The sequence below is a fragment of the Impatiens glandulifera genome, chromosome 7, assembly GCF_907164915.1.
Source record: "Impatiens glandulifera chromosome 7, dImpGla2.1, whole genome shotgun sequence".
Classification (NCBI taxonomy): Eukaryota; Viridiplantae; Streptophyta; class Magnoliopsida; order Ericales; family Balsaminaceae; genus Impatiens; species Impatiens glandulifera.
This window is the reverse complement of record NC_061868.1, coordinates 44,319,973-44,338,038: the sequence shown is the minus strand read 5'-3', so window position 1 is coordinate 44,338,038 and position 18,066 is coordinate 44,319,973. Positions and strand designations below refer to the sequence as shown.

The 18,066-nt window shown below is 26.7% G+C and overlaps 3 protein-coding genes across 3 annotated transcripts; 2 read left to right on the top strand and 1 right to left on the bottom strand.

Annotated features, from left to right (window-relative positions):
- Positions 1-440: 440 nt before the first annotated feature.
- Positions 441-2,780, bottom strand: LOC124910499 (floral homeotic protein DEFICIENS-like). Its single transcript, XM_047451142.1, has 7 exons — positions 2,581-2,780; positions 2,265-2,331; positions 2,102-2,163; positions 1,027-1,126; positions 901-942; positions 764-808; positions 441-671 (listed from the first exon to the last, which is right to left on the bottom strand). Exons 1-7 carry the CDS (start codon positions 2,766-2,768, stop codon positions 441-443), a joined length of 735 nt encoding a protein of 244 aa, XP_047307098.1. The 5' UTR covers positions 2,769-2,780.
- Positions 2,781-10,521: 7,741 nt separating this feature from the next.
- LOC124910593 lies at positions 10,522-11,611 on the top strand. Its single transcript, XM_047451264.1, has one exon. The coding sequence runs from the start codon at positions 10,697-10,699 to the stop codon at positions 11,492-11,494; it is 798 nt and encodes a 265-aa protein (XP_047307220.1). The 5' UTR covers positions 10,522-10,696; the 3' UTR covers positions 11,495-11,611.
- Positions 11,612-16,090: 4,479 nt separating this feature from the next.
- Positions 16,091-17,330, top strand: LOC124910518. The gene is made up of 3 exons (XM_047451166.1): positions 16,091-16,258; positions 16,799-16,910; positions 17,023-17,330. Exons 1-3 carry the CDS (start codon positions 16,149-16,151, stop codon positions 17,035-17,037), a joined length of 237 nt encoding a protein of 78 aa, XP_047307122.1. The 5' UTR covers positions 16,091-16,148; the 3' UTR covers positions 17,038-17,330.
- The last annotated feature ends 736 nt before the right edge of the window (positions 17,331-18,066 follow it).

The window sequence follows — 18,066 nt, the reverse complement described above, 5'->3', positions numbered from 1 at the left end:
ATATTGACAAAATTAAACTTTAATTCACCCTAGTTGGAACCGTGCTAAAGAAAAAATTGAATATCATTTAATGTCTTTTTTTAATCTCTTTAACTCTAAGGACAATTATTAAAATATTTTAGAAGCTATTTTACACTGGTTTAATAAATTGAATATGGTCAGATTAAAAAAATAACTAAAGGAAGACCCAACTCTCAATTAATATAAGCAAGAAGTTAAAAAATAAAAACTAACCATGTATTACCATTAATAGCTAGTTCTTGGTCATTTATATATATTAAACTCCACATGCTGCAATATTTGGAGTTTGTACATAAATATTTAAGGTAGGTCACAATTACAACAAGTACATTCGACAATTTCGAAGATTATTTAACATATAAATTAACATAATAAATAAATAAGTCATGATCGTCAATAGTAGTGATGGATTGACGCTACTAAAGCAAAGCATAGGTTGTGAGATCCGATCCGACAACACCAACCCCATTATTCGACAACTGAAGATGATTACTACCCCTCATGATGTGGTTATCACTGGGAGGAACCCTAACCGCGAAAATGCGAGGACTTGTGCGGCCTCCATATCCATGAAAACCACCTCCAACATACTCTCCATTCATATTCTCAACAACTCCACAGTCCACTTGTACATCCTCCTCTCGTACATCCTGAAAACAAATATATATACACAAATCTTTTATTTGATTACTGGGCTCATTGTTATATATATTATCAATTGATAAATAGGGGCACTGCTTACAAATTCTTGAAGTAAGTTTCTGTGTATCTGCTCCACATTTCTCAACTGTCACAGAAAAACAATTAGGCAACAAATTGATCATAAATAAGCATAAGCATGCATGGATAAACAATTATATTAAAATTGTAATTAAGTACCTTTTTCCTATGGGTCTCAATCTGGTTGCCGAGAACCTTAAACTGTCAATTACAAATATTTATATTAATATATATTGAAAAAGAGAAAAGAATGAATTATTAATTAATATATAATTAGTAGTCAACTTTGCGGTCTCGGATTCGCTGAAGGGAACTGTCCATGTCTTGCTCAAGCCCCACAAGTTGTTCATAGCATAACTCGTTCAGACAATCTCCCATTCTCTGCCTTTCAATTCCATAAACATTTCCAAATCATATATACTATAGTCTATATATATAGTCAACCGAATAATTCAATTCTAACTTCAAAATTCGATTCATACTAATTTCAAATTATATTTTTATTAAATCTGTAAACCAAACAAACAATCAATACGGATTGAATTTAAATTATATGTTTTCAATATAATTCAATTTAACATTTTTCTTATCTCATGTTTCTTTCTTCATTTTATTAATGTTTTAACATCTCACTTTTTTTTCTTTTTTTATTCAACAAAAATAAATTGCTGTTAAATTTAATTTTTTTTAATAATACTTTTTTTATAGTTACTTTTTTATTTATTTATAATAACTTTTTATATATTTATAAGAAGTGGTGGTCAATAAATTTATTTTTTATTTGTTCAATAATTAATATATATCTATAAATTTATTTTATTTATTTTTGCTAAAAAGTAAAAATAATACAATTAATACAATATTTTTAATTTAAATTATTTAATTCACTAAACAGAAAATTGGATGAATAATTGTAGCCTGAAAAAAAAAAAAAAAAAAAAGTATAAAAAGAGTCTATATTGTTAATGGGCTAAGTAAGCAAAACTTAAAAATATAATTTTGTTTGAATAATCTTAATCCAATCCGAACTCAATTAATTCAATTTCAAATCAAACCAAAATAATTAATTCAAATTAGTATTTCAAATTGATTTAGATTACGAATTAATCTTTTAAATATTAAGTTCACATATGATAAACATGAATATGGTGTCGTGCTAACTAAATAAATAGATTATAAGGGTAATCCTAAACATCAATCCTTATATATGTCAAAGTGTTAATGTTAGATTTATAATTAGTTTTATTGCATGAGTTTAGTTACTAATGTTGTGTATTTTTTAAAATGTAACATGTTAATTTATTTTGAATAATAAAATGGTTTATCTAACTAGCTTGAATATGTGTTATAGTTCATTCACCTGATCTCGGTTCGGAGAGACCTATTCACATCTTTCAGTTTCTTCAGATGTTCTTGCATCCTCTGCATCACCGCAAAACCACCACTTAAATTATCTATCTAGGTCATAGCTAATTAAATTAAACTAATTAATGTTGAGAAATCAAGAAGAAGAAGAAGAAAACCTCATACTGCGAACTCCAAAGATCAACCCCTACCGTCTTCTGATACTGATCAAACATCTGTTTTGCCCTACATATCAGAACGATTCAAAGAACACGAGAAATCATTCTTATTATATCATTCTATAGACAGACATAATTAGGGTTTACTGTTTAGGTAGGTACAGAGACTAGATAAAATTTAAAATCAGATTTAAAGCTAATTAATTAATTAAGATCCAGATATTGAGATCTATTTTATTGAGCATGAGTTTGAAGATAGATAGATAGATAGATCTGAAATGAAACAAAATACGTGAAATGAAATGAAAATACTTACGAAATAGAAGGACTGATGAACTCGTGGAGTTTGCTGGTGCTTGAGAACATAAGAATGGAGATCTTAGCATCGCAAAGAACAGTAAGTTCGCCGGCCTTCCTGAAAAGTCCGTTCCGGCGCTTGGAATAAGTAACCTGCCTGTTCGTATCGTTTTCAATCCTCTTGATCTGGATCTTCCCCCTTGCCATGATTATGTGTTTTGATCGATTAGAAGAGATGAGAGATGGAGGAGATCTGAACGAGTCGTATGTATGTATGTATGTATGTATAATAGATGGATGAAATGGAAAACTAGTTTCCAAATTTGTGAAAGGATTGTTAGCGTGCTGAGAAAAGCATGTTGATTACTTACCACTTTGGCGCCAACCAACACATTTTTTCGCCGTTAAGTTTATACATCTTCCGGTAACGGCGCACAAAGTTATATTTGTAAACCCTAATAATAATAATAATAATGTTCTAAAAGTGGATACTAGTAATGGCTGATGGACAAGAGTTTGATCCCCTGTTGGCTCAGATATATATATTAATTATTTAGCTTTTATATATGGGATCTATTAATTACTTTCATTTTCAAATAATTTATTTAACTCACTCAAAAAAAAATATATATTCTAATTTAAAAAGATAACCGTGATCGTGATAACTGATAACCACCTCAAAAAGAAAAATTATTAATACTTTATATGACATTATTATTTGTATTATCTATTACAAATAAAAACATTTTCCCATCAAACTAAAGAAAAAATATGGAGACATCTATACAAGTTTGCTACCGACATTGATCAATGCTACAATAATCTCATCACACTTTTTATTTATTCAGAATTTATGTGTTTTCAAATGAATATTTATAATACAATTATTAAATGGGGTATTATTGTTAATGAATTAGAGTCTTTAACTTGCCTAATTAAATTAATTATGTGTGTTGATAAATTATGTGTTTAACCCACAAATATTGATCGTACTTCAAAAAAAAAAATCATAAATTAGCCATCTAAAAATAATAAAATATAAATAAATAAAATTAAAAAAAAAAGAATACAACGTTGTCATCTTCAAATTCCTTGTCATAGCTAGGTTAATTACGTAGGTAGACGGGTCTAATCAAATTGAAAAGGGTGGGCCGGGTTTTACCGTCTTCTCCAACAGACAAATCACTTCACTCATGCATGCTCCATTGTTTTCAACAGATTATAAATTGAAGAGTGCATAAAATGTATCCATCAATATTTGTTTGATGTTATTGATTTGAAGGTTTTATTGAGTTTTTGTAAAAAAAAAATCTACTTTAAAATTATATATATATTAAATTATTTTAATTATTAAATTATTAAATTATTCTTTTGTGCATAAAATATATATATATTTAGATTTATAAATTATTAAATTATTCTTTTGTATTTAAAATTTATAAAAATATAGTTAATATATTTTGATATTTTAATTGATAAATTAAATGATTGAATTATTAAATAATAGTTATGATTTGATAAGAAAAAAATAAATGTTTTAAAAGCCTAAAAAAAGTTAAAACAAAAGGAGCTAGCTATTTAGATGTTAAGTTTAAAAAAAACATTTATCACTTAATATTCTTTTCATTCAATCAACTGATCTATCAACTAAAATATCAAAATGATTTTACTTTACTTTTTTTATAATTTTTTACTACAGAATATATCTTAACAAATTAAAAATCAAGATAATATACTCTTCTATCAAATAACGTCTTTCTTACAAACAAAAATTCCCAAACAATCCAAGCTCTAAAATTGATTATTTTGGCTTACAAAAAACATTATCAATTAAGTAACTAGACCTGCCTAGATCCCCTCATCTATATGTCATACTATCGTACTAAGTGAAAATTCAATCTATAAAAGTTGTTTTCTTAATTAAGAATCACTTTAAATAAATTAACTTAGTGAATTATAATTTATTTATTTTTGAATTAAGTAGAACTACTATGACATCCTATTACCATGATTTCTGCTTCAACTGATCAAAACGTTTTCAGATATAATCGAACCCGTAACATTTTATTTTTTATAATCGACTCTTAACGGCTACTCTGGTGAGTTTATAATTCATTTATTTATGAACATAAAAAAATATACAATTAAATTTCAATCATAAATATATTCATAGAACATTTCTTATTGAAGTACAATACACCAACAAAATAGTATAAATCCTTTTTTTACTTAGTATTAGTGAAGGAGAGTAACTCTCACCCTATAGTTTCTCAATCTTAAACTAAATCCTATCCTATATATATAAAAATAATTTTTTTGTGAAAGTAGGATATTTAATTTTCATTATATCTTTTTCTTGATTTCTTATATTTTTAATTAATTTTTTATGATTTGTTACAAAATAGTGAAAATTGTACTCATATTTCATCTTGTTAATATTGCTTTAAAAGAATATATCATAAATATCTCAAATCATGAGCAAAAATTGCATATAATGCATTTCACAAAATTATTTAAATTGAAAATTAAGTTCACAAAAATCGTCAAGACAATCAACAAATTCCTTGAAATAGAAGAAGATTTTGAAATTATTATAAATCAAATTCATAACTGATTATTGTGAAGATCATTGCATGAAGAAGGAATCTAACAGTGAAAAACAAAAGATGAAATATCTTTAGAAAGAATGTAAAATCAATGGAAGATCAATTTATTTCAAAGTCTCTTATTTATAATGTTTAAATGAATAACGATCTATGTTAGACTTTTTTTTTTTTGAGAACGCTATCTTAGACTTATACAAAACTAATTATGATATTCGAAAAAGTAATAAAGCCTAATCACAAATAAATAAACATATGTATTTTTATTTACTCGATCAAATAAATAATATATATTCTAAATTAAATGATATTTGTTTGGTTCTATTTAAAATATTAATTTGTTTTATTTGTCTACACTATTATTTTACAATAATATTGTTTAAGAAAAAAATAGTATGTGACCATGAATATAAGAGATACTGTTACTGTTAAAAAAAATCAAAATAAACTAGTTTTTAAAATTATTTGTACAAATAACTTTGATTACAAAATTTATACCAATATTTATATATAAAAAAATAATGAAATTAAGTACTCCTATAATATTTTATTTATTCAAAATCTATGATAACATATGAGTTTCGACGCGTATAGCCACTGGGTTTATTAGCTATATATATATATATATATATATATATATATATATATATATATTAATTATTTTCGATCATACATACATATATATATAATAATTAATAAACTAGTCAGATTTGATTCATGCTTTAATAGATTCTAAGAATTAATCAATTAATTAAATAAGAAGACCAATTCATAATCAAATTAAATTTATCTGTTATATGACCCGAGCTAACATATTGTCAGTCAACTAATTAATGAACAATTAGGGATATTGTAATAGTTCACATTTTATAAATTAAAATATATTTTATAATACTTTTAAAATATTATATATTAAAACTATTTTATCCGTTCAATGTCTTAAGTTGAAATTAGGTTATGTTAACTTAAAAAAAAAATTGTTTTAATTTTGTTAATTACTTAGTTTTATTAAGGTTAGATGGTCAAATCTAATCAAATAAAACTTCATTGACTGCCAAGTTGCTTGGGGTGTACACAAGGCAATGATGGAGCAGTTAATTACTTGATTTCATTATTATTATTATATTTAATCATATGAAAACGACTATTTTAGGTATTTTGATTTCAGATAATGTTTTGATCACTTTACAATAATATGATTTGTCTACATTGTTGTGCTAGTGACATTATAATAACACATATTGGATATTATGATCAAAACAATCAAATTAAAATATGAAATTTGTTGGAATTGAATACATATAAAATTATGAGATACACCACGCCAACAAAATAACCCCAAGAAGACAAGAGTAAATTGAATATATCCTTCAAAAAGTGAAACAAATTAACTTTAAACATCTTTTTTAAAAGTTTTATGCATAATAATAAAATAAATGTATATGTGGATAGAACAAAAATGATAAAGATAAAAGAGAAAAAGTGGGTAAGATATCAACCTTAAGAACCTCTACCACTATTTTCAATTTCTCTTCTTAAAACTTGTTATCAATATAAATTTATTTAATTTGGCACATACGATCACTAAAGTCTTTTTAATTAATTTATTTCTATCACTCTAAATAATTCAAAAAATCCTCAACTTTTTATTAAAAAAAATGGATAAGTGAATTGTAAGATATTTATTATTGGTGGTGGTGTGGCGTCTCTTGATATTGGAAAAAAAAATTGCATTATGGTAAATCGTTGTCACGTAGTATCTCGATTTTTTTTTTTTTTTTACAGTACATGACTAAAATTTGAGTATTTTAGTAGTTGTCGAGAAGTTTGGATTGAGTTGAATGATATGACAGAAATACATATTTAAGTTATCATTTCGATTTCGATTATTTTCTGATGAACTATCTAATTTAAAAGAAATCAACGGACATTGAGATCGTAGTGTCTGATGCATATCAATTATAATGTTATTAATATGACGTTTTCTGATATTCATTTCGGAAAGTTGGTGAAATCGGTTGGGAGTTATTTGTTGGTCTTCTTAAAAATTTATTTTGATAATTTGTTGGATAACGTGTTTGTATTATTATTAATTTTTTTATATTTTTTATTTTCTTAGGTTATGTTTTGTTGTTTACTTAAACAATTCTTTTTATTTTTAATATCATATAAAAAAAACTATTTTAAATAAAAGTGACGAACTAATTAATTAGCTGCCGAATGTTGCATGGGTTGACTTCTTTATTTGATTTACAAACGCAAGTAATTAGGAACAAGCAAAAGTTGATTTACGAGTATGTTTGAATTGGTCTGATTGCTTGAAATCCAAGAACGAAATTTCCTTTTTATATTTTCAAGATAATGACTATATATTAATTTTTATATATATATAGTTGTCAGCAATAATTAAAGAGATTTGGTTAACTCTTTACATTAATTAATTAAATATATTTCATAGTCAAGGATCATATATATTCTATTCATAGTTAGTTATTCTCATAGACTTTTCATTTATCTTATATTCTCCAAACACCTTGATCTTTATTATTTTACCTTTGTTTAGTTTAATTATATTATATTAAATACTTTTAATAATAAAAATATATTGAAAAGCTGGATCCAATTCGAGAAAGTAGAGTACTATTAACCCGAGCAAATAAATAATTCTAAAATTGCAAAATTAAAACTCTACCAAAAATTTAATATTATTTAGTGATGTTAATTATGATTAAAATAAATGATTGGACCTTTTTGCCTTCAAATTGGATATATATAACAATTAGAGAACTTTGATGTTGAGAATTGAGCATTATATTGATCTACATTGGGGTTGCAATGATTATGAATTTATGTTATTACAATATTAGGGTTCACCCCCCTTTCAACATATTAGTTATTTTGTACTATTTGTTTTTTCAATATAAATATTACCTCTCTAGATTTATCATAGGTTTAATAAGAACTTTTATTTTGAAACATATAAACATATTATTATTATTATTACAATTACAATTATATAACGAATTCTCTTTTCTAGCCTAACGACAGCAAGAGCGGGATATCTTCAACCTCCTCAAAGTTATGAGTTGAAGCTCGAGGCGGCAAGTTCCACTCGTCTGACTAAATGTATTTGCGAACTATATATTTAACCGCGAAAGTTAGTCACACTAAAAAATAGAAGCGGAAACAAAAATTTAAATAATCAAACTAATTACTGACTAAACCTAATTGAGGAGATCCAAAAATGATTGACTGGTGACTCCATGTATAAAGATTCAAGTTTTGAAACAATAAAAAACAAGTTGAAATAGTCAATCATATCATTTCAATAATTTTCATCCAACATTCATGATGTTGACTATGCAAATAGTCTTTGCCCAACACCATAAACTTATTTAAAAATAGGTTTAGACATTATCATCGATAAAAAAAAAGAAAAAAAAGTTACACATCAAAATATATACAATAAAAGAATTTGATATCGTCCTCAATAATAATTTATTTAGCAACTATTTTTTAAGTGGGCAAGGAATTTTAGTGACATTATTTTAATCCCATCTAAGTAAACTTAGTGATATTTGTTGTTGTGGGTATTTCAATTTTTTATAAATAATTTGGATACTATAACCAGGATTAGGTGAATTCTCATCCTATGAGTGATTATGCACATTATTAATATAAAAGTATTGACTATTAGTTTTTTTATAAGTTAAATTATGAAACACGTATTGATGTTAACAATATTTGTTTTTTCGTGAAGAGGGAGCTTTGATACATAGGGTGTGAAAATATTTAAATGAATAAAACAAAATAACGATAAATCACAATGATGAAAGAGAATATTTTCAACATGATATTAGAATTATCATCTTCCCAATGTTATAATTATGTTCTTCCTAACATTAGTTTAATTAAATTATAATTTACTACTAATAGTTATATATTTGTGTTTGATAAAAAAATCAATTCAAATTAAACAAATATATCCTATAATGATTTTGAATGAGAAAGATGGATATAAAAACTCATTCATGAGAATCATGACCGATCGTCATGATAACCCACACCAATTCTATTTGAGTGCAATTCAAGATTCCATGTGCATCATGTTGCAAGCACTACATAAAAGTGTTATATTTATATTTGAATAAGAATTAAAATGATTATTGACATTATCATCTTTTACTTTTGAACTGTTATTTTTTTCTTTTTTAATAAATATCATTTTTCTTCTTAGTTTACAAACAATAAAGTATGTCTCTTGTCAACAAACAATAATCTATATGCAAATTGGGAGAATTTTTTATCTTTTAAAAAAGAGAAAATTAGAATGCAAAATAATGAAAATTTGATGAAATCAAATCTTCATACAAATAGAGTTTGATCTTCTCAATAAATTTTCTTTATAATATAAAACAATTATAATTCATCATATTTGTTATTTTCCCTTATCTTAGTGTGGTTTCATTTCTGTAATAATAATTAGAGAAGAAGTAAAAGAGAACAATTTTATATTCGACTTATATAGACCAATTTTAGAAGATAATATATCTTAATTTACTTAACCTAATGTATAATAGTGTTTTTCTTTTTTATTGGATCCAGTTAGCTTTGTCTAATTTTAAATGTTGATTTATTTTATGGAATTAACATTCAATCCAAAATTTAGAGCAAACCAAATCAATCTAAATATCAATCTCTACCAAACATTTAGAACTAGCATTAAAGATTTTCATTGCCTAATGATTTCAATGATTTCAAGACAATTAATGATTGATTATCTACTAAAATGCCGAAAGAAATGTAAACCAAATCAATTAATTGGAATACACATTTTTTGGGTCTAACATGAAAAACAAAAGTAGAATGAAAATCAACTATAAATTTAACATCACACATTCAATTATTACATCATCAAATGAGCACTAACACGATTGAGTTGTGAAAACTCGCACTTGATATTGCCTGCTCCCATATATCCTTTACTTTCTTTGTTCCCTTTTACAGGAAAGAGTAAAAATGTAATTATTATTATTTTAAAAAAATAACTGTTTTATTCTTCCATGTGAGAGGAAATAGGGGAGAAATGGATATGTGGGAACAAATGATTCAGTCCCGTAAACCCGACCACTGAGTAGAAATGACACATACAATCAAGGCTAACCCAACTTTGGAAGTTAAAAAATTATAAAAGGTTATGTTGAATTAGTTTGAAATTATTTAAAAAATCTAAATTGATTAGGTTTAAAATGAAACTCTTCTATAAAAATAAAATAATATAGACTAGCACACCCCCATCTAGAAGCAGGTACACTGTTGTATTAGTCTATTTTACCCTCACGAAATGATGTTATTTCCATGTGGATTTGCAAGAAGTCATGCTAACATGGAAGCTTCGATTAGAGAGGATTATATTTTCTCAAAGTCCATCAATTGACTTTCATTTTCTTTCTCATAAATTCCCATATAAACACGCCATTACCCATACTTGAAAAACCGAAATCTCTCAAATCTCTCTCACAAAAATATCAAATGCTCAAACCCTTTATCTGCGGGACAGGCTCTTTCGATAATCACCTAGAACAACATGAGCCTTGTTCTAGCCGACCCACTAACTCCACTCCAAAAAAAACTAAAAAGATTGGATCTTGCAAACCAAAAGAAAACACAAACCCTTATTCCAATCGAGGGCTCGACAAATTCTCTGCCCTCCTTGCCGAACTTGAAGACAAGAGACAGAAAATATACAGTCAGATTAACCCAGATGAAATCTCCTTCCTCCGATTCGTCTACTCCAATTCCAACGACTGTCGTCCGATCGTTATCAAGGTGAAACAGAGAAAACAGGATTCCAATCCCATTAACAATGATAACCCTGTCGTCCCTGTTGTTGAAGAATTCAAGGACAAAAAGCTTACTCCTTCTTCTTCTCCGCCGCCGCCGCCGCCGGTAATGAATATTGATCGTAAAGAGAAGAAACAGAGTAGTAGTTGTACAATGAAGAAATTGGGTATGCGGAGACCAATGAATTATTTGTCGGCGGCTTTGATCTTGATATTGGTTATGTTGGTTCTGTTTGGGAAATCTTTTGCTATTGTTTGTTTGTCGATGGGGTGGTATTTGGTTCCCGCCATTAAAGGTGAAAGCTTTGAGATTGGGAAATCGAAGGCGACGACCAAGAAAAAGAAAGACTTTACGAGAAGAGATAGTAAGATGTTGAAGATGAAGAAGATCGATGATGGGTCGTCTTCTCCTAATAGTGTTCTCGTTGGAGCAATGGCTGATTACGCCGCCACGCCACGGCGGCAAGGTCCCCGGAAGTGCTGGTGAAGACTCATGTTTTTTTTTTGTTTTTTTTGGCCAGGTCAACTATTGTAAATTTTTTAAAAAAAAAGGTTTAAGGCCTGTTGTTTTAACTTTTAAATTCAAAGTATCAAATAATCATTTTCATTAATTCATACATTTACTAAGAGCCCAAATATATCGAACAAGTCATCATAAGAAAATTCAGAAGAGAGAAAAGTTGGACACAAAAAACCAACAAAAACAAATAAATGCAACATAACACATTAAAAAAACAATCACAAACCACAAAAACTCATTCATACAATAATTATGAATTTTCTGACTGATTATAGATTTTATCCTCGTTCAATTTTAGGTTAATTTGATATTTTAAACATAGTTCTTTAAAAGTTTATCATCATTCATACAAGAATTATGAATTTTCTGACTGATTATAGATTTTATCCTCAATTTTAGGTTAATTTGATATTTTAAACATAGTTCTTTAAAAGTTTATCATTCTAGATAAAGATAAAATTTAAATGTAAGTAATCAGCTCGAAAGGCAACTCATTACCCGATTTCTTTTGGTTCAAAAAATATAGAGTGGAGTGACAGCGTTAGTCCTTTCTCCATCAAATAATCATCTCGAATCTCTTAAAATTTTAGGATTGAAATAATTTTCGATAAATTAAATTCTTACATTTTTAAATTTATGATAATAAGAATTTATAGTTTTATAAATAATTTCTATTTTGAACTTTACATTAAAAAAATATATATTTATAAATTAAAAAATATTGTTATATATTCCTATAAATAAATTAATATAATTTTTTTATAGTTTCATTTACTTATTATTATTTTTTAATTAATTATATATATATATTAAAATTGTTAATATATCAAATATTTAATTATATATGAATAGTACTTCTTTTTTAAATTGAATTTTTACTAATAAAAATAAATTTTCATTTTACGAGTTTATAACTTACCCACAGTTTTAAGTAAATTTTTTATTTTAACTTTATTAGTAATTATTATTAATCATAAATGGATATATATATTAAAAATTAGTTATGAACCTATAGTTTAATTTTATCATTTCAAAAAAAGTTAACCCTATAGTTTGTTTAGTTTATAAGTAGTTAATCCAATGAAAAAAAGGTTAGTTGTAGTTAGTCATATGTCCCTCTCATCTGTTTCCATATTCTTATGGGGACAAATAATATTAATTTATTAGAAAATCACATCTAATTAAAAAAAAAGAAGTTATTTGTTACATTAATAATAAAAACTTTTGAGATTAAGGCAAGACTTAGGTAAAAGTACCATGGGGTTCCATTGATCATTATCAATATTATGAGGAAGCCGACTTTTAAAATTGAATACACAATTTGTCACATCATATCTAATATCTTTCTATGTATGTTGTTTGTTATACATGTACATCAAATTAGGTTGAATAATGATAGAAGTTACAAAACATCAAATTATTAGATATAAAAACATGTTAATATGTTCTCAATACAAATTTAATATCTAGGAGGTAATTTAGTTGGAAATGATCCCTTTCAAATTACACAATGATGGTTAAGATATCATAATAATCTTGCAAAATGTGTGGAAACAATAATATGGAGAAGATGAAACATTGCTTAAATATCCTATGTGGATTGTTGGCATCAAATGAGTATTGATGTTTGAGCAATTCATTAAGCAGGCTGATTAGAATGAAGCAAATTCTGACTTGATTACAACTACATAAATCATCAATATTTGTTGGATAACATCATTTAATAGGAAAATCTCAGTTTTTAAGTTGGTGGGCCAACACAATTTTTTAACAATGAAAATATTGAGCTTATCAATTTAAAATAGTACTATATAACTCACCTCATCATTAGCATCACAAATGATTTAATTAAATATTTTGATAAAGAAATTAAGTCGGAATTCTTCATAAATTTAGTTATACCAAGTTTAGAGTGACGTAAACAATGACATATATATATAAGAGAATAGTAAAATATTATAACATTATCATTTTGCATAAAAAAATATATATATATGAGATATATATACAAGTTGATTCAGAAATTTCAATTTATAGATATAAGGATAATTACTAGTTTCCAATTTTTGTTTGATGATTAAACTTTAGAGATTCAAGTTTGTCGATTTAAATTGTTGTAAAGAATAGATTAATATTAAAAATAATTATAATTATAAAAATAATTAGAATTGAGTTAGTCACTTTCTAAGAAACATTAACTAGAACAGATCGACCCTTAAACAAAATATTGTTAAAGCATTAACCAATTAGACTATATTATTATTATTAATTTAAAAATAAAATTATTCTATATTTTTAATATAATATCAAAATTAAATAAAAAATAAATTATTGTTTTATTAGGTCTGACTAAAATCAGACATATTTAAAAAGTATAGGTTATAATGATGTAATTTACTAACTTCTTTAAAACTCAATTATAAGTTTGTAATCATAAGAAAAACATATCTATGTTTTTTTTTTATAATAAACAAGGATTAGACATGGGATCTTAATATAATTTTTTTTTTTTTTTTGAGTGAATCACTTTCTAAGAACTAGGACTTGTTTGAAGAGGTGGTTTTTTTTGAGTTTTTTTGTTTTTTTTTTAATTCTTGTTGGATTAAAAATAAATAAAAATTGGTTTTTATTTATTTTTTACCAAATTATTTTTTATCTCTTAGATTTTTATTTAATAATTAATTTATATTAAAAAAAAGGTAAGGGATAATTTTGGTATTTTAATAGATAAATATATGGATTAGATTGATAATGTAATGGTTGAGTTTTGGGATAAAAATTGGGTTTTATCTCAATAACTCATTCATCAAACAAGTCCTTATGGTTTTTTCAAGGAAGAGAGTTTTTGGGTTTTAATTGTGTTTTCTCTTAAAAAAAAATTGTTTAATAAAAATTATGAAAAAATTTGTTTTTAAAATTTAAAAACTAATTTATTCGTTCGAGTATGATTTAAGTGAGAGAATAGTGACTTAAAGAGAGAGGATAGGATATTGGGCCTATTTTATTTAGGTATTTAAATAGATAAAATTATTGATTAGATATAGTTGATATAATGTTTGGGTTTGGGAATAAATACTAGGTTTTATCCCAATAATCCATTGGGATAACAAGCCCTTAGGTAAGAAAGACTAAAGCTGTCAATTTAGGTTGGGCCCGTTGGGTTGGCCCACCCCGCCAAACAATTTAGACGGGTCGGGTTGAAATATTGGCAACCCATATGGATGTGGGACTATACGGGCGAGCCCGCTTGGGTCGCAGGTCTAGGCGGGTCGAGCTTGGGTTGGCCCGCGGATTGACAAAAAAAATCTAATCTGATTTATAGCCTTATAGGCATGTGCCACATAGTCCTAGTTTTTTTCTATCATAGCCAGCACTACAGTAGTCAATACTCAATACTTTGTCCATCGCCCGCCGGCTACTTATTTGTTCCGTCTTTCTTCTCTTCATTCTCGCCTTCAAACTCTTATTTGTACTCGCAATTGGTTACATAGATATGCTATCGGTAATTTTATTTACAAATTTTTAATTATGTTCTTGACTTATTTGTGACTTGTGACTTCATATATTAGTTTATTTTAATTTGAATTTTTAACTACCTTCATTTTTTTGTATTTCATATGTAGATAAAAATTAAGAAGACAACAAAATAATTATATCAATATTGTCCAAGCAATGATCAAATGTTTTAGAGAATGTTAATGCAGATATTGAAGAGAAAGGCGATGAAAGAGAATGATTTGATATGGATTATATCTTAATTGATGATATTTAAATAATGTTGACTTTATCAAATTTTAGTTATTTTGTTGAAATATTTGGTCAATTAATGTATAAAGATAGACAAGACTCTTGTTTAGTTATATTATGATTATTTGATCATGTTCTTGAACTCTTATTTTCTAAAACTATTAATGATTTTTATTTTATTTTATTTGTAGTGAGACAACCCGCGGTCTGGCCCGCCTAACCCGTAAACTACCTTAGGTTGGGGATTTTCAATCCGCCGGGAACCGTCAACCCGTCAAACAATGAGTTTTGGTGAGTAGGCTCGCCCGCCATAGGTTGATCCGTCTAACCGCTCTAGTTAAGACAAACTAGAGTTACTAGACACTGACCGGCCCTTAGATTATATTATTTTGTTAATTTAAAAATAATGTCTTCAATATAACAATAAAATTAAATTTATTTTTCCAATTAGGGCCTAACTTTGGGTCGGGCTCACTAAATTTACACAGTTAAAATTGAAAGTGTAGGGTTATAAAAATATATTGTACTAATATTTTTAAGCTTCCTATTTTTAAAGCCCAATTATAATTAGTTTGTAACCATTTAAAAAAATCTATATTTTTTTTATATAAATTAACAAGGACGAGCCAATAGGATCTTAAGATTTGGTGACCAAATGTAAAATATTTAATAATAAAATTCACCGAATAACTTCAAGTTGCAACTAGTTTGATAGTTTTAATGTTAATTATGAAAAAAATAATACTCAACTATATCAATAAATATATTTATAATTAACTTGAACATATTTTCTTTGTATTTGGGGAGGCATATAAAAGCAGAGACCTGGAAAAAACTCAAAATTCTTCGTTGTTTAGTGTGGAGAGAAAGAGAGATGGGAGGATGTTCATCTTGCTTCGGAGGCAGTAATCAGAAGAAGGAAGAAGAAGATCGTTTAGAATCACAAGTGGCTCGAACTAAAGCCGCCGAAGCCGCCGAGAAAAGGTTCCCCTTTACTTCGACTCTTTTGAAATTAACCCTAATTTCGCTTCTTAATCGCTTTACTGTATACCTTTAATCATGCATGATGCATCTTGTATTTGGTAATACATACAATTTATTGAATCTTATATCTGGAAACTCTTGCCAATCTTTTGATTAGGTCGTAGAAAATAGGTCAACTAGACATATAACTTGTAATTAGGTTAGAGACTCTGTACAACAAACACATCTAGGGCTAGATTTAAGGATGGACCTGAATTCGAAATATGTTAAAAAGCTTGTTTATGAATCCATGGAATATGAGTGTCAAATCTGTCTTAGACAGATAGATATCTTGTTAGTCAACACATCTAGGGCTAGGGTTAGCTTTAAGGATGAGCTGAGTTCGAATATCGTATAAATGTAGATCATTTGAGATAAATTAGCTTATACTGCATCACATTGATTAACTTCCTGCATCTGAGATCAACATTCTTAATTTGAACCCGTTAACAAATGAATCGAGGAGGAAATGAGTTATCGTGATCACCTACATTTTACCAGGCAAGAAGAATTCAATAAATCTGCTGCTGGAAGAGCTGCACATGCCCAGATAGCAGCAGTAGCAGCTGCCAAGCAATCTGCAAACGCCTATAAAGGCGAACCAGCTCTAAAGGTATTTTGTGTCTGTTCAACATTCTGCTATGTGTCATTTTACCCAATTTATGGTATGATAATTACAAACTTCTGTTCTTGATCTGAGATTAATTCTTTCTGTATATTGTTAGTGGCAAATGGGATGACAGGTTTCTCTTCCATATGTAAAGGTGTACTCTTGGTGTGATAAACTGGAGAAATCGAATCATTTTCTGTTCAAAACCTTAGCAAAGTGCAAAATAGGAATTGAATATAAACACAAGTTGTTTTTATACATATCCAATGTTGTTGTAACAAAGAAAGAAGAAAATAGTTGTGAATGTCTTAAACACATCTCTGATCTGAAGTTTTTATTTCCTTGTCTGTTTCATTCAAAGCATATGTAAACATTGTATAGTGAAAGAGATTTCATGTGATTATTTAACTTTCTATTATTCAATTGTTGTCAGCTGGTTTTTACACTATATCTTTAGTTTTCAAATGGACAAGTTTCTTTTTCTTCTATGGGTAAAATTGGTGGTTTAAGTTGAAAGTGTTATAAATCTGGTTTCATGTTTGATTATGATTAAAAACGTTCTAAATTAAATAGTGTTAACTCTCTCGAGAAATTTTGAAAGGAACATTTCAGAATGACTACTCCAATGGATTATGACTGAAACATCGTAAATGGTATACAAATAAGAACTAGATTTAATTTTTAGTTTCAATATTAAATGTAACTATATATATATATTTATTTAGTATTTATAAGTAGCTTTTCAACATTTATAAAACTGTAATATAATAGCTTAATATAAAATTGAAAAAAATAGAAAATTAGGGTTAATGTCACATTTATATGTTGAAATTATTTAAATAATAAACATAATTTTATTTATTTATTATTTTTTATTTAATTTATTAATTAAAATACTATAAAAATTATTTAAAATTATTATTTATGATTATATATTTTTTTTTAAATTTTATCAAAAAAAATCACACTTCTAACAAATTTGACCGATTATTATTTTTAAACAATTTCGGCCCAATAAAAAAAAACATCAAGGTAGCCTATTGATAATAGTCACTTAAAAAACTAAAATATCACGAGTTCGATTTCAACTCAAAGGTCAGGATGAGTGTCATGCTAGTTCTCCTTAATTAAATAAAAAAAATTGAAAAATTCTCTTTAA

What these genes read in the sequence shown, in the direction of transcription:
- LOC124910499 (XM_047451142.1), bottom strand. Translation starts at nt 2,768, where the DNA reads ATGGCAAGGGGGAAGATCCAGATCAAGAGGATTGAAAACGATACGAAC. An exon ending in TTTGGAGTTCGCAGTATGAG is followed by an intron (nt 2,164 to 2,264) that starts GTTTTCTTCTTC and finishes GCGGTGATGCAG; the next exon opens with AGGATGCAAGAACATCTGAA. An exon ending in TTGAGACCCATAGGAAAAAG is followed by an intron (nt 809 to 900) that starts GTACTTAATTAC and finishes TTTCTGTGACAG; the next exon opens with TTGAGAAATGTGGAGCAGAT.
- LOC124910593 (XM_047451264.1), top strand. Translation starts at nt 10,697, where the DNA reads ATGCTCAAACCCTTTATCTGCGGGACAGGCTCTTTCGATAATCACCTA.
- LOC124910518 (XM_047451166.1), top strand. Translation starts at nt 16,149, where the DNA reads ATGGGAGGATGTTCATCTTGCTTCGGAGGCAGTAATCAGAAGAAGGAA. An exon ending in GCCGAAGCCGCCGAGAAAAG is followed by an intron (nt 16,259 to 16,798) that starts GTTCCCCTTTAC and finishes ACATTTTACCAG; the next exon opens with GCAAGAAGAATTCAATAAAT.